The 15,419-nt window shown below is 47.5% G+C and overlaps 1 protein-coding gene across 1 annotated transcript in view; it reads left to right on the forward strand.

Moving 5' to 3' along the window:
• The window catches only part of LOC149427417 (lysine--tRNA ligase-like), a 32,348-nt gene extending 17,987 nt beyond the window's left edge, over positions 1-14,361 (forward strand). The window contains exons 6-12 of the mRNA XM_089668062.1: positions 204-329; positions 1,248-1,367; positions 3,778-3,940; positions 10,349-10,522; positions 11,921-12,006; positions 14,001-14,086; positions 14,181-14,361. Coding sequence (XP_089524188.1) covers positions 204-329; positions 1,248-1,367; positions 3,778-3,940; positions 10,349-10,522; positions 11,921-12,006; positions 14,001-14,086; positions 14,181-14,346 — 921 coding nt within the window. The 3' untranslated portion in view covers positions 14,347-14,361. The remainder of the gene's footprint in view (positions 1-203; positions 330-1,247; positions 1,368-3,777; positions 3,941-10,348; positions 10,523-11,920; positions 12,007-14,000; positions 14,087-14,180) is intronic.
• Positions 14,362-15,419: the final 1,058 nt, after the last annotated feature.

Genomic DNA, 15,419 nt, shown 5'->3' on the forward strand with positions numbered 1-15,419 from the left:
ACCCTACCTGGCCGTCAGGCTGTCCTCTGTGTTTGGTCAGTTTCTTTACCTGATATCTGGTGAGAGCGATTCCCTGCCTCATTCTTCTCTGTTGCCCGGCATTTTGGGCAGAGGCCGGAATGTTCTCATGCATCGTGTGGAATGTTAAGGTTCAAGGCTTTCACCATCCATGATTGTCACAATTTGCTTTCTCTGACTTGCAGGAGACCAGATTCCGGCAGCGTTACCTGGATCTCATTCTCAATGATTATGTGCGGCAAAAGTTCATCACCAGAGCGAAAATCATCACCTACCTTCGCAAGTTTCTGGATGACTTGGGATTCCTTGAGGTAACGATTTTAAAGTGATTGTAAAGCTTTGGGTTTTTTTCTTTCTTTTATAGTAAAATTACAAACATATTATACTTACCTGCTCTGTGTAATGGTTTTGCACAGAGCAGCACCAATCCTCCTCTTCTCGGGTCCCCTACCGGTGTTCTTTGCTCCTCCCCTTTTCCAAGTGCTACCATAGGAAACCACTTCTTATGGTGGAAGACATGCAGACGTGATCCTGAGCTGTGTGCATCTATCGCTCCTGGCTCCTCCTCTTCATCCATTGCCCCCATCGGAAGCTGCTTCCTATGGGGGCACTCATGCGGGCTGGCTTCCAAGCACCACCATCTGCGTCCATAGACCGAGGGGGGCACGGCCCCGCTCCCTCGTCATGAGTTTGACAGCAGCAGGAGCCGATCTGCCCTGTGAAGAGATACAGTGCCGGGAGCAATCTACCTTTAGTAACAAGAGACACACCAACAGACAGTCCCATCAGGAGGAAAGGCTGCTAGAGACACCCCCCCCCCCCCCCCCCCCCACTGAGCTAATACACATAGACCCATACATCCCATAATAGTTTGCTCCTAAGTAAGACACACAATAGAACAATGGGATGCAGCCACATGGCATTAAACAATCTACAACCCCCCACCCCAATATTAGGACAGATCACCCTGTACCCCTAACAGGCACAGGGTGACTTACACATAAGAGGGATATGGGGAGCTGAGACAGGGGTCTCCTCACCTCTCCAAAGTGAGCTGGGTTCCATGGGCCCCCCCACCCAATGTGACTCCCGTCACATCCTATCTTTATGAAATGACTACTCTTGATGTATTTAATGATTCTTTCTCTTCAAGGAATGGGCTGATGTTATAGATTGTGTATCGGCATGCTACATGTATTGGTCTAAGGATACGGTGTCTTCGTCAACAGATTGAGACTCCGATGATGAACGTTATTCCAGGAGGTGCCGTTGCCAAACCTTTTATCACGCATCACAATGAGCTGGGCATGGACCTGTATATGAGGATCGCTCCTGAGCTCTATCACAAGGTAAACATAACGTGCCCAGATCTGATGGTGTGCGGAGACACAGGATGGGTCACAATGTTTTTTCATTACAGATACTGTATACGGTCAGCATTGTGTAAATGACTTTATTGAAATATACACTATATTGCCAAAAGTATTGCCCCCCCCCCCCTCCAAATCATGTGATTCAGGTGTTCCAATCCCTTCCATATCATGTGAATCAGGTGTTCCAATCCCCTCCAAATCAGGTGAATCAGGTGTTCCAATCCCCTCCAAATCATGTGAATCAGGTGTTCCAATCCCCTCCATATCATGTGATTCAGGTGTTCCAATCCCCTCCATATCATGTGATTCAGGTGTTCCAATCCCCTCCATATCATGTGATTCAGGTGTTCCAATCCCCTCCATATCATGTGATTCAGGTGTTCCAATCCCCTCCATATCATGTGATTCAGGTGTTACAATCCCTTCCATATCATGTGAATCAGGTGTTCCAATCCCCTCCAAATCATGTGATTCAGGTGTTCCAATCCCCTCCAAATCATGTGTTTCAGGTGTTCCAATCCCCTCCAAATCATGTGTTTCAGGTGTTCCAATCCCCTCCCAATCGTGATTCAGGTGTTCCAATCCCCTCCCAATCGTGATTCAGGTGTTCCAATCCCCTCCCAATCATGTGATTCAGGTGTTCCAATCCCCTCCCAATCATGTGATTCAGGTGTTCCAATCCCTCCCAATCATGTGATTCAGGTGTTCCAATCCCCTCTAAATCATGTGATTCAGGTGTTCCAATCCCTCCCAATCATGTGATTCAGGTGTTCCAATCCCCTCCAAATCATGTGATTCAGGTGTTCCAATCCCCTCCAAATCATGTGATTCAGGTGTTCCAATCCCCTCCCAATCATGTGATTCAGGCGTTCCAATCCCCTCCATGGACACAGGTGTATACAATCAAGCCCCTAGGCATGCAGGCTGCTTCTACAAACATTGGTGAAAGAATGGGTCGCTCTCAGGAGCTCAGTGACTCCAAGCGTGGTCCTGTGATAGGTGGCCACCTGGGCAATATGTCCATCCGTGACATTTCCTGGCTACTAAATATTCCACGCTCAACTGTTAGTGGGATTATAACAAAGTGGAAGCAACTGGGAACAACAGCAACTCAGCCACCAAGTGGTAGGCCACGTCTCATGACAGGGCGGGGTCAGCGCATGCTGAAGCGCACAGTGCGCAGAAGTCGCCAACTGTCTGCAGAGTCAATAGCTAAAGACCTCCAAACTTGGTGTGGCCTTCAGATGAGCCCAGCAACAGTGCGTAGAGAGCTTCATGGAATGGGTTTCCATGGCCGAGCAGCTGCATCCAAGCCTTCCATCACCAAGTGCAATGCAAAGCGTCGGATGCCGTGGTGTAAAGCACGCCGCCACTGGACTCTAGAGCAGTGGAGACGTGTTCTCTGGAGTGACCAATCACGCTTCTCTGTCTGGCAATCTAATGGATGTGTCTGGGTTTGGTGGTTGCCAGGAGAACGGTACTTGCCTGACTGCATTGTGCCAAGTGTAAAGTTTGGTGGAGGGGGGATTATGGTGGGGGGTTTTTCAGGGGTTGGGCTTGGCCCCCTAGTTCCAGTGAAGAACTCTTAAGGCGACATTTTTGACAATTTCATGCTCCCAACTTTGTGGGAAGAGTTTGGGGATGGCCCCTTCCTGTTCCAACATGACTGCCCACCAGTGCACAAAGCAAGGTCCATAAAGACATGGAGGAGCCAGTTTGGGGTGGAGGAACTTGACTGTCCTGCACAGAGTCCTGACCTCAACCCCATAGAACACCTTTGGGATGAATTAGAGCGGAGACTGCGAGCCAGGCCTCCTCCCCCGACATCAGTGCCTGACCTGACAAAGAGTTGAAGCTGTTATAGTTGAACCCTACGGACTAAGACTGGGGGGGCCATTAAAATTCATCTGCGTGGAAAGGGCGGGGCCAACTCAATATTGAACCCTACGGACTAAGACTGGAGGGTAATTAAAGTTCAGTGGAAAGGCGGCCCAATACTTTTGGCAATATATTGTGTATGTGTCACTAGGCCTAGGGGTTCTGCACAGGTTCCAACATACGTCCAACAATTCCCAACTGTTGATTGCTGACACCACCGCCTGCTTCGTGTTCTTATTGGTCAGTAAGGACACTCTTCATAATAGGCCAAAGGGAATGCGCAAGTAATGACTATACAATCCCGGGAATTTTGTGTTCCATTCTTCAGTCACCTACTATATCCTTTTTTCTTAAGGTGAAATATCCAGGAACCAAAGAGGAAACACTGACTTAGTTAGACCTTTTTGGTTTTTGTTTTTTTTGTCATGCTGATTATACGAAGTTATTTACCAGTGCTAATGTGGGTCAGATTTGCCTGATTATGATGAATGGAGATGTTTTCTTACAGATGCTGGTGGTCGGAGGCATTGACCGTGTATACGAAGTGGGCAGGCAGTTCAGGAATGAAGGAATCGACATGACCCACAACCCAGAATTTACAACCTGTGAGTTTTATATGGCCTATGCAGATTACCACGACCTCATGGAAATCACCGAAAAACTGCTGTCAGGTAAGACTTTGCATTCTTCTATTTAGCATACACCGTGCCTGAGGGTAGAACAAATCTTAATGCCTAAGCACAATTTTGCAACTTTGACCTGTGTTCGTATAACCGTCCGTATCATCACAACTACTTTGTACATCCGGGTGGATTATACCGCGTTTCTTTTTCAGGACAAATTGGGCTTTCATTTGGTGGTAAATGGTAATGGATATCTCTTGATTTTTTTTTTTCTGGCCCAAAATAGTAAAAAAAAAAAAAAATTACTTTTAATTTAGCTGTGTGTTTCTACCATAACCTACCACCAAAGAACAACCCAAAATAAATTCTCCAGCTCTTGACGATTGCAGCGATACCATCTATGTGTAGATTACTTGTTGTTTGTACCCGTAGTACAAAAAACCTAAAACACACTGACACTTATACCAATTAAAAAAAAAAATCCTGACCTTTATTATTATTATACAGGATTTATATTATTATTATTATACAGGATTTAAATTATGATTATTATTATTATACAGGATTTATATTATTAGTATTATACAGGATTTATATTATTTGTATTATACAGGATTTATATTATTATTATTATACAGGATTTATATTATTATTATTATTATTATTATACAGGATTTATATTATTATTATTATTATTATTATTATACAGGATTTATATTATTATTATTATTATTATACAGGATTTATATTATTATTATTATTATACAGGATTTATATTATTATTATTATTATTATTATACAGGATTTATATTATTATTATTATACAGGATTTATATTATTATTATACAGGATTTAAATTATGATTATTATTATTATACAGGATTTATATTATTATTATTATACAGGATTTATATTATTATTATTATACAGGATTTATATTATTATTATTATTATTATACAGGATTTATGGCGCCGACAGTTTGCTCAGCGCTTTACATTATAGTGGGAGGCAATACAGTAACAATACAGTTCAATGCAAGAGGGATTTGAGGGCCTGATCATTGGAGCTTACAATCTAGGAGGGAGGGGCTAGTGGTACAAAAGGTAGTAACTGTGGGGTATGGACTGGTTGGAAGAGTAGAAGATTCCATTATTAGCGGAGGGCAGGATAGGCTTCCCTGAAGAGAGGTTTTCAGAGATCGCCTAAAAGTGAGCAGAGTAGGAGATAGTCTGATAGATTGGGGTAGAGAGTTCCAGAGGATGGGGGAAGCCCTGGAGAAGTCCTGGTGACAAGCATGGGAGGAGGAGACAAGGGAGCTAGAGAGCAGGAGGTCTTGCGAGGAGCGGAGAGGACGGTTTGGGTGATATTTAGAGACAAGGTCGGTGATGTAATTTGTTGCGGAGTTATGAACGGCTTTATACGTCAGTGTATGTGCTTTGAATTTTATCCGTTGGGCAACTGGAAGACAGTGGAGGGATTGGCAGAGAGGGGTGGAGGCCAGTGGAGGGATTGGCAGAGAGGGATGGAGGACACGGAATGGAGGTCAGTGGAGGGATTGGCAGAGAGGGATGGAGGACACTGAATGGAGGTCAGTGGAGGGATTGGCAGAGAGGGGTGGAGGACACTGAGTGGAGGTCAGTGGAGGGATTGGCAGAGAGGGGTGGCAGATACAGAATGGTTAGTAAGGTGGATGAGTCTGGCAGCAGCATTCATGATAGACTGAAGAGGGGATAGCCTGTGATGAGGTAGACCAATGAGGAGGGAGTTACAATAGTCAAGGCGAGATATAACAAGGGAGTGAATAAGTAGTTTAGTGGTTTCCGGGGTTAGGAACGGGCGTATCCTGGAGGTGTTGCGGAGGTTGGAGATGTTGTGGAGGTGAAGTCTACAAGATTTGGACAGTGATTGGATTTGGGGCTGAAAGGACAGATGAGAGTCTAGGATTACACCCAGTACCCTGGCATGAGGGGAGGGACTGATAGTGTTGTTGATCTTGATGGAGAAGTCGGGGGGGGGGGGGGGCACGGGCTGGGGTGAATACTAAGAGCTCTGTTTTGGAAAGATTGAGTTTGAGGAAGTGGAGTTACATCCATGCCGATGTCACTTAGTAGGCTAGTAATGCGAGAGGAGACTGAAGGGGTGAGGTGAGGGGTAGAAAGATAGATTTGTGTGTCATCAGCATAGAGGTGGTAATTGAAGCCATGGGAGTTTATAAGTTGACCAAGGGAGGAGGTGTAGATGGAGAAGAGAAGTGGTCCGAGGACAGAGCCTTGAGGGACCCCAACAGAGAGAGGGAGTGAAGGGGAGGTGGCAGCATTATAGGTAACACTGAAGGAGCGTTGTGATAGGTAGGAGGAGAACCAGGAGAGAGCAGAATCTCTGAGACCAAGAGAGTAGAGTTTTTTGAGGAGGAGGGGATGGTCAACCGTGTCAAAAGCCGCCGCGGAGAGGTCGAGTAGTAGGAGTATTGAATAGTGGCCATTGGTTTTAGCAGTTAGATCATTAGTGAGTCTTAGTAGGGCAGTTTCAGTGGAGTGTAGAGGGCGGAAGCCAGACTGTAGGGGGTCAGGAAGATTGTTGTTGGTGAGGTGGGAACTCAGGTGATTGTAGACTAAGCGTTCTAGGAGTTTAGAGGTAAATGGCAGCAGGGAGATGGCTCTTAGGTTGTTCAGGTTGGTGGGGTCCAGGGAGGGTTTTTTAAGTATGGGAGTGATGTGCGCGTGCTTTAGGGGGAGGGGAATGTGCCAGTAGAGAGGGAAAGATTGAAGATGTGAGTGAGGGAGCATAGGATGGAAGAAGAGGGTGACAGTAGTAGTTGTGAGGGGACAGGGTCCAGGGGGCAGGTGGTGAGGCGGGCTTCTGAGAAAACCTTAGTGACCTCTTCGGTAGTAGCAAGGGCAAAAGAGGAAAGTGTTGAGGGAGGTTTAGTGTGAGGGATGCTAGGTGGGTTGGAAGTCTGAGCAGTGGCAAAGTCCCTAGGAATTGCATCAGTCTTGTTTTTTAAGTGGTTTGCAATCTCGTGGGCAATGAGTGAGGTACTGGGTGGAGGCGTAAAAAGTAGAGAGTTAAAAGTAGAGAAGAGCCGACGAGGACTGGAGGAGAAGGTATTAATGAGAGTAACAAAGTAGGCTTGTTTGGCAGCGCGAAGGGAGGAAGTGTATGTTAAGAAGGCAGATTTATATCGGGTGAACGCTTGGTGGGATTTGGTTTTACGCCATAATCACTCCAGCACACGACTATGTCGTTTGAGGTTTCGGGTGTGGTCAGTCTGCCAAGGTTGTACCGGTCGGGGCCTGATGCTTCATGTTGTTGGAGGAGCAAGCGAGTCTAAAGTGTCTGAAAGCGAATTGTTGTAGACAGCAGTGGCCAGGTCAGGGCAGGACAGGGGACCTTTACCCAAACACTTACCCTGTCACTGACCTAGATCAAACCTTGATCTAGATATTTTTCTTTATTTTTCCTTTTATTTTTTTAATATTTCATCTTTTTTTAACATTTTTTTCCCTCTATGCCAGGAGTTAGATACAATGTACAATAGGATGTATATAATGATAAAATGTATAATGGAATGTATATAATGATACAATGTATAATAGGATGTCTATAATGATACAATGTATAATAGGATGTATATAATGATACAATGTATAATAGAATGTATATAATGATTCAATGTATAATGGGATGTATATAATGATACAATGTATAATAGGATGTATATAATGATACAATGTATAATGGAATGCATATAATGATACAATGTATAATGGGATGTACAGTCGGGTCCATAAATATTGGGACATCAACACATTTATAACATTTTTGGCTCTATACACCACCACAATGGATTTGAAATGAAACGAACAAGATGTGCTTTAACTGCAGACTGTCAGCTTTAATTTGAGGGTATTTACATCCAAATCAGGTGAACAGTGTAGGAATTACAACAGTTTGCATATGTGCCTTCCACTTGTTAAGGGACCAAAAGTAATGGGACAATTGGCTTCTCAGCTGTTCCATGGCCAGGTGTGTGTTATTCCCTCATTATCTCAATTACGATGAGCAGATAAAAGGTCCAGAGTTCATTTCAAGTGTGCTATTTGCATTTGGAATCTGTTGCTGTCAACTCTCAATATGAGATCCAAAGAGCTGTCACTATCAGTGAAGCAAGCCATCATTAGGCTAAAAAAACAAAACAAACCCATCAGAGAGATAGCAAAAACATTAGGCGTGGCCAAAACAATTGTTTGGAACATTCTTAAAAAGAAGGAACGCACCTGTGAGCTCAGCAACACCAAAAGACCTGGAAGACCACGGAAAACAACTGTGGTGGATGAGCGAAGAATTCTTTCCCTGGTGAAGAAAACACCCTTCACAACAGTTGGCCAGATCAAGAACACTCTCCAGGAGGTAGGTGTATGTGTGTCAAAGTCACCAATCAAGAGAAGACTTCACCAGAGTGAATACAGAGGGTTCACCACAAGATGGAAACCATTGGTGAGCCTCAAAAACGGGAAGGCCAGATTAGAGTTTGCCAAACGACATGTAAAAAAGCCTTCACAGTTCTGGAACCACATCCTATGGACAGATGAGACCGAGATCAACTTGTACCATAGTGATGGGAAGAGAAGAGGATGGAGAAGGAACTGCTCATGGTCCTCAGCATACCACCTCATCAGTGAAGCATGGTGGTGGTAGTGTCATGGCGTGGGCATGTATGGCTGCCAATGGAACTGGTCCTCTCGTATTTATTGATGATGTGACTGCTGACAAAAGCAGCCGGATGAATTGTGAAGTGTTTCGGGAATATTATCTGCTCATATTCAGCCAAATGCTTCACAACTCATTGGACGCTTCACAGTGCAGATGGACAATGACCCAAAGCAGACTGCAAAAGCAACCAAAGAGTTTTTTAAGGGAAAGAAGTGGAATGTTCTGCAATGGCCAAGTCCATCACCTGACCTGAATCCGATTGAGCATTTCACTTGCTGAAGACAAAACTGAAGGGAAAATGCCCCAAGAACAAGCAGGAACTGAAGACAGTTGCAGTAGAGGCCTGGCAGAGCATCACCAGGAATGAAACCCAGCGTCTGGGGATGTCTATGCGTTCCACACTTCAGGCTGTAATTGACTGCAAAGGATTTGCAACCAAGTATTAAAAAGTGAAACTTTGATTTATGATTATTATTCTGTCCCATTACTTTTGGTCCCTTAACAAGTGGGAGGCACATATGCAAACTGTTGTAATTCCTACTTCGTTCACCTGATTTGGATGTAAATACCCTCAAATTAAAGCTGACAGTCTGCAGTTAAAGCACATCTTGTTTGTTTCATTTCAAATCCATTGTCTTGGTATATAGAGCCACAAATGTTAGAATTGTGTCGATGTCCCAATATTTATGGACCTGACTGTATATAATGATACAATGTATAATGGGATGTATATAATGATACAATGTATAATAGGATGTATATAATGATACAATGTATAATAGGATGTATATAATGATACAATGTATAATAGGATGCATATAATGATACAATGTATAATAGGATGCATATAATGATACAATGTATAATAGGATGCATATAATGATACAATGTATAATGGAATGTATAGAATGATACAATGTATAATGGGATGTATATAATGATACAATGTATAATAGGATGCATATAATGATACAATGTATAATAGGATGCATATAATGATACAATGTATAATAGGATGCATATAATGATACAATGTATAATGGAATGTATAGAATGATACAATGTATAATAGGATGTATATAATGATACAATGTATAATAGGATGCATATAATGATACAATGTATAATAGGATGCATATAATGATACAATGTATAATAGGATGCATATAATGATACAATGTATAATAGGATGCATAGAATGATACAATGTATAATGGAATGTATAGAATGATACAATGTATAATGGGATGTATATAATGATACAATGTATCTCTCTTCTCCATTCATAGGGAGAAAAAAACCCCCAAGGGGGCCGGGCTGTACAGTGACTGATCACCGTGATAGCCATACAGAGAGGCTATCACAGCGATCATGTGACCCGGAATCGGGAGTCCTGGGTCCTGATCGCTAGAACGGGACCTGGTGCTCTGTGACACCGCGGTCTTTGTGCTGGGAGCACGCCGTATGGCACAAAGACAAGTACGCAAATATGGGGCCCCCATGGAAAAAAGCCCAGTTCTGCGATATTTGTGTGACGACGGCGTGAAAGGGTTAAACTCAAATTTAAGCCCCAAGCTTTTCATACCTTTTTGGAGCCCTTCATAGTCTTTATATCTTCTGTGTAGCTATGTAAAGTGTTCTTTTTTTAAAAGCTCCTAAAGTGTAATTAAAGGCCGGTGAGGGTATATTGAACCACAAGCCGTGAAGATGATTTTTATGTTAATCTTCTGTTTGTCTTGCAGGGATGGTTAAGCACATACATGGCGGTTACAAAATCACATATCACCCGGAGGGACCTGAAGGACCGAGCCAGGAAATAGATTTCACCCCTCCATTCAGAAGAATCAGCATGGTGCATGAGCTGGAGAAAGTCCTGGGAAAGAAACTCCCTGCAACAGACCAGTTTGATACTGAAGGTAATGGCCGCTGAAACAAATTCTCCGGTTATATTTACACTGTATGCATGACTTGCGTTTTTTCTGCATAAAAAAAAAAATTCACATGGAAAACCATTTTTATTTTTTTTGTTCTGTCTCTCCAATCTAAGCATTGATAGTGTGATCTCTGTAACTTACAGTTGTGATGAGATAGCGATAACTTCAACCTCAGTTGGATACCACAGTCAGTGACTCAATGAGATATCTTGTAGTTCTTGTGATGCTTATTCCATAAACTGAGAGAATCTTACAACAATGAACATCTGATGGATCAAAAGATCACAATGTGCTCTGCTTCATGACATGAGGCTAGAAGCTGCAATGCATTACTGGGAAGGGGGAGGATATCTATACAGCATTAACTAAACCAAAGGAAAGGGAGGAGCAGAGACAAGATATAGAGAACACTTAAAGGCATATGACAGTCATGTGAAACATGACATTTTCTCTGTGCCTTATTCACACTGCAATGGTGATGTGATGTGCATATTTCTGCTTTGGAATGTAAAGCATGTCGCTGCGCTACAACGCAACACACCATGGAGGCATGAATAACGTGTCATATGACAATTACACAAAAACCCCAAAAAGCTCAGACGCTAGCTAGCTCATTTGCCAAGAGAAAGCTCAAGTTAGGAATCTTTTATAACTAATAATTATATAAATCATTCCTCTCTTAGGGCCCTTGGGGTCCACAATCTCATTGTTACATACAGCAAGCTGAAACACAATGCTGCCATCACATTTGGTCCTTCGTGTTACTAAATTCCGGACCCCGCATTCACTATATCTGCTCTCCCCGGACCCCGCATTCACTATATCTGCTCTCCCCGGACCCCGCATTCACTATATCCGCTCTCCCCGGACCCCGCATTCACTATATCCGCTCTCCCCGGACCCCGCATTCGCTGTATCCGCTCTCCCCGGACCCCGCAATCACTATATCCGCTCTCCCCGGACCCCGCAATCACTATATCCGCCCTCCCCGGACCCCGCATTCACTATATCTGCTCTCTCCGGACCCCGCAATCACTGTGTCCGCTCTCTCCGGACCCCGCAATCACTGTGTCCGCTCTCTCCGGACCCCGCATTCACTGTATCCGCCCTTACCGGACCCCGCATTCGCTATATCCGCTCTCCCCGGACCCCGCATTCGCTATATCCGCTCTCCCCGGACCCCGCATTCGCTGTATCCGCTCTCCCCGGACCCCGCATTCGCTGTATCCGCTCTCCCCGGACACCGCATTCACTGTATCCGCTGATTGGCCTGTGCTGATCACATGTATCCTCCCCCAAAAAAAACCTCTATCAATACAATTTTTTTTTTTTTCTTTTTTTTGGACTTCGGTATTAATCAGTTATTGTTTGTTCTTCCAGAGACACGCAAGCTGCTGGATAACATCTGCGCAGAGAAGGATGTTGAATGCTCACCTCCGAGGACCACTGCAAGACTGCTGGACAAGGTAGGCTTCCTACCGTAATACCTCGTGTGAAAAAAAACCGCCTTTCTCGGTGGCGCTGTGAACACTCAACCAAAAGCATGTGTACATCAAATATATATATAATCCAAAAAACATCCTTAACCTCCCCGGCGGTCTAACCAATAATTTTGAATGTCAAAGCGTTACATTGTTTTGCATGGAAATATGTTGTTTTATATTGTAGGCCTGTAATTCTTAGGAATAACTCACTGAAATCTGTCCGAACAAGAGTCTAGTAAACATCCCGGGGAGGATAACGTTTGAAACACGAAACCATAAATTATAATATAATAATAAATTTAATTCAATAATATAATCAAACCAAAAACACTGAAATGTGAAATAGAGCGCCAAGTTGGCACATCGCTGAGCTCAGTCGCAGAATCGTTTTCAGTGTCTGATGAGGAATTTCCCCCACCAATCATTATCACTCAATTCTGCAAGTGGTTCTGATTTACTATCGCTGTTCTCTAGCCGGTCTAAAACCGCGTCTGACCTAAAGGGACGCTTTTTGGACGCCATGGACGTTTCTCAGTTTCCAGGCAGAAAGAACGGTAAAAATGGAGGCAGGGCGCCGGACAAAGCAATCGGGACACAACTGAGGTGAAATGGATTGATACAGGAATGTGACGTCGGACTTCTCAAGTCAAGGCGCCAAGAGGCTGCATATTTGTGTGCACTCAGCATCTAGGGGTTAAAATGGTTGTGAAGCTTTTGGGGTTTTTTTTTTTGTTTCAATTAAAATAACAAACATGTTCTACTTACCTGCTCGAGTTTTGCACAGAGCAGCTCCGATCCTCCCTCCTCTTGTCGGGTCCCACGCCGGCACTCCTGGCCCCTCCCTCCTCTTGTCGGGTCCCATGCCTACACTCCTGGCCCCTCCTTCCTCTTCTCAGGTCCCGCGCCGGCACTCCTGGCCCCTCCCTCCTTTTCTCGGGTCCCGCGCCGGCACTCCTGGCCCCTCCCTCCTCTTCTCGGGTCCCGCGCCGGCACTCCTGGCCCCTCCCTCCTCTTCTCGGATCCCGCGCCGGCACTCCTGGCCCCTCCCTCCTCTTCTCGGGTCCCGCGCCGGCACTCCTGGCCCCTCCCTCCTCTTCTCGGGTCCCGCGCCGGCACTCCTGGCCCCTCCCTCCTCTTCTCGGGTCCCGCGCCGGCACTCCTGGCCCCTCCCTCCTCTTCTCGGGTCCCGCGCCGGCACTCCTGGCCCCTCCCTCCTCTTCTCGGGTCCCGCGCCGGCACTCCTGGCCCCTCCCTCCTCTTCTCGGGTCCCGCGCCGGCACTCCTGGCCCCTCCCTCCTCTTCTCGGGTCCCGCGCCGGCACTCCTGGCCCCTCCCTCCTCTTCTCGGGTCCCGCGCCGGCACTCCTGGCCCCTCCCTCCTCTTCTCGGGTCCCGCGCCGGCACTCCTGGCCCCTCCCTCCTCTTCTCGGGTCCCATGCCGACACTCCTGGCCCCTCCTTCCTCTTCTCGGGTCCCGCCCCGACACTCCTGGCCCCTCCCTCCTCTTCTCGGGTCCCGCGCCGACACTCCTGGCCCCTCCCTCCTCTTCTCGGGTCCTGCGCCGGCACTCCTGGCCCCTCCCTCCTCTTCTTGGGTCCCGCGCCGGCACTCCTGGCCCCTCCCTTCCAGTGGACCCAGAGCAAGCAACTTGCCCCAGAGCTGGCCCTCTGTCCATAAGACACTCCGAGTGTGGCTCGGCCTAGGTATTGGTCCAAAGGTGTTTAGCTCATACATAGCAGTGTGTTTGAATGTTGAGGATCCTTGGTAAACCCTTTTGTTAACTTGAAAAGGTCCCTAGAGGGAGTAACACTGTCCAGTCCTGGATGAATAAAGTTGCTTAAAGCTTGAAAAAAAAAAAAAAAAGTAGTTTCACATCAGTAAATGTAATAAACGTAAAGTTAAGAAAGGTTTGAGTCCTTAAATCTGTGAAAATGTCGTCATTCCTAAGCAATACCTTTGTTTTTTTGTGTTTTCCAGTTGGTCGGTGAATTCCTGGAGGTAACATGTATCAATCCAACTTTTATTATTGACCATCCTCAGATCATGAGCCCGCTGGCCAAGTGGTAGGAATCTTTCCTGATCTCTTCAGAAACTTTTCATTTTTATTTGCTTGCTTTCCTTGTTGGCGACATTGATGTGACGTTGTTTGTGTGTCAGGCATCGGTCAGAGAAGGGACTGACGGAAAGATTTGAGCTCTTTGTCATGAAGAAAGAGATTTGCAACGCCTACACTGAGATGAACGACCCGATCCGACAGAGAGAGCTGTTCGAAGATCAAGCAAAAGTAATTGCGACCGAATCGCACAGAAACTTTCTTCGATGACCCCGCGCTCGCTGTGTCCGCTCTCTCCGGACCCCGCGCTCGCTGTGTCCGCTCTCTCCGGACCCCGCGCTCGCTGTGTCCGCTCTCCCCGGACCCCGCGCTCGCTGTGTCCGCTCTCCCCGGACCCCGCGCTCGCTGTGTCCGCTCTCCCCGGACCCCGCGCTCGCTGTGTCCGCTCTCCCCGGACCCCGCGCTCGCTGTGTCCGCTCTCCCCGGACCCCGCGCTCGCTGTGTCCGCTCTCCCCGGACCCCGCGCTCGCTGTGTCCGCTCTCCCCGGACCCCGCGCTCGCTGTGTCCGCTCTCCCCGGACCCCGCGCTCGCTGTGTCCGCTCTCCCCGGACCCCGCGCTCGCTGTGTCCGCTCTCCCCGGACCCCGCGCTCGCTGTGTCCGCTCTCCCCGGACCCCGCGCTCGCTGTGTCCGCTCTCCCCGGACCCCGCGCTCGCTGTGTCCGCTCTCCCCGGACCCCGCGCTCGCTGTGTCCGCTCTCCCCGGACCCCGCGCTCGCTGTGTCCGCTCTCCCCGGACCCCGCGCTCGCTGTGTCCGCTCTCCCCGGACCCCGCGCTCGCTGTGTCCGCTCTCCCCGGACCCCGCGCTCGCTGTGTCCGCTCTCCCCGGACCCCGCGCTCGCTGTGTCCGCTCTCCCCGGACCCCGCGCTCGCTGTGTCCGCTCTCCCCGGACCCCGCGCTCGCTGTGTCCGCTCTCCCCGGACCCCGCGCTCGCTGTGTCCGCTCTCCCCGGACCCCGCGCTCGCTGTGTCCGCTCTCCCCGGACCCCGCGCTCGCTGTGTCCGCTCTCCCCGGACCCCGCGCTCGCTGTGTCCGCTCTCCCCGGACCCCGCGCTCGCTGTGTCCGCTCTCCCCGGACCCCGCGCTCGCTGTGTCCGCTCTCCCCGGACCCCGCGCTCGCTGTGTCCGCTCTCCCCGGACCCCGCGCTCGCTGTGTCCGCTCTCCCCGGACCCCGCGCTCGCTGTGTCCGCTCTCCCCGGACCCCGCGCTCGCTGTGTCCGCTCTCCCCGGACCCCGCGTTCTCTCTATCCGGTTGGGTGGGTAGGGTTGGGGGGGGGAGAG

This window comes from Staurois parvus, unplaced genomic scaffold (genome assembly GCF_062004578.1).
Source record: "Staurois parvus isolate SC_StPar_1 unplaced genomic scaffold, SC_StPar_1.0 ptg003785l, whole genome shotgun sequence".
NCBI classification, from domain to species: domain Eukaryota; kingdom Metazoa; phylum Chordata; class Amphibia; order Anura; family Ranidae; genus Staurois; species Staurois parvus.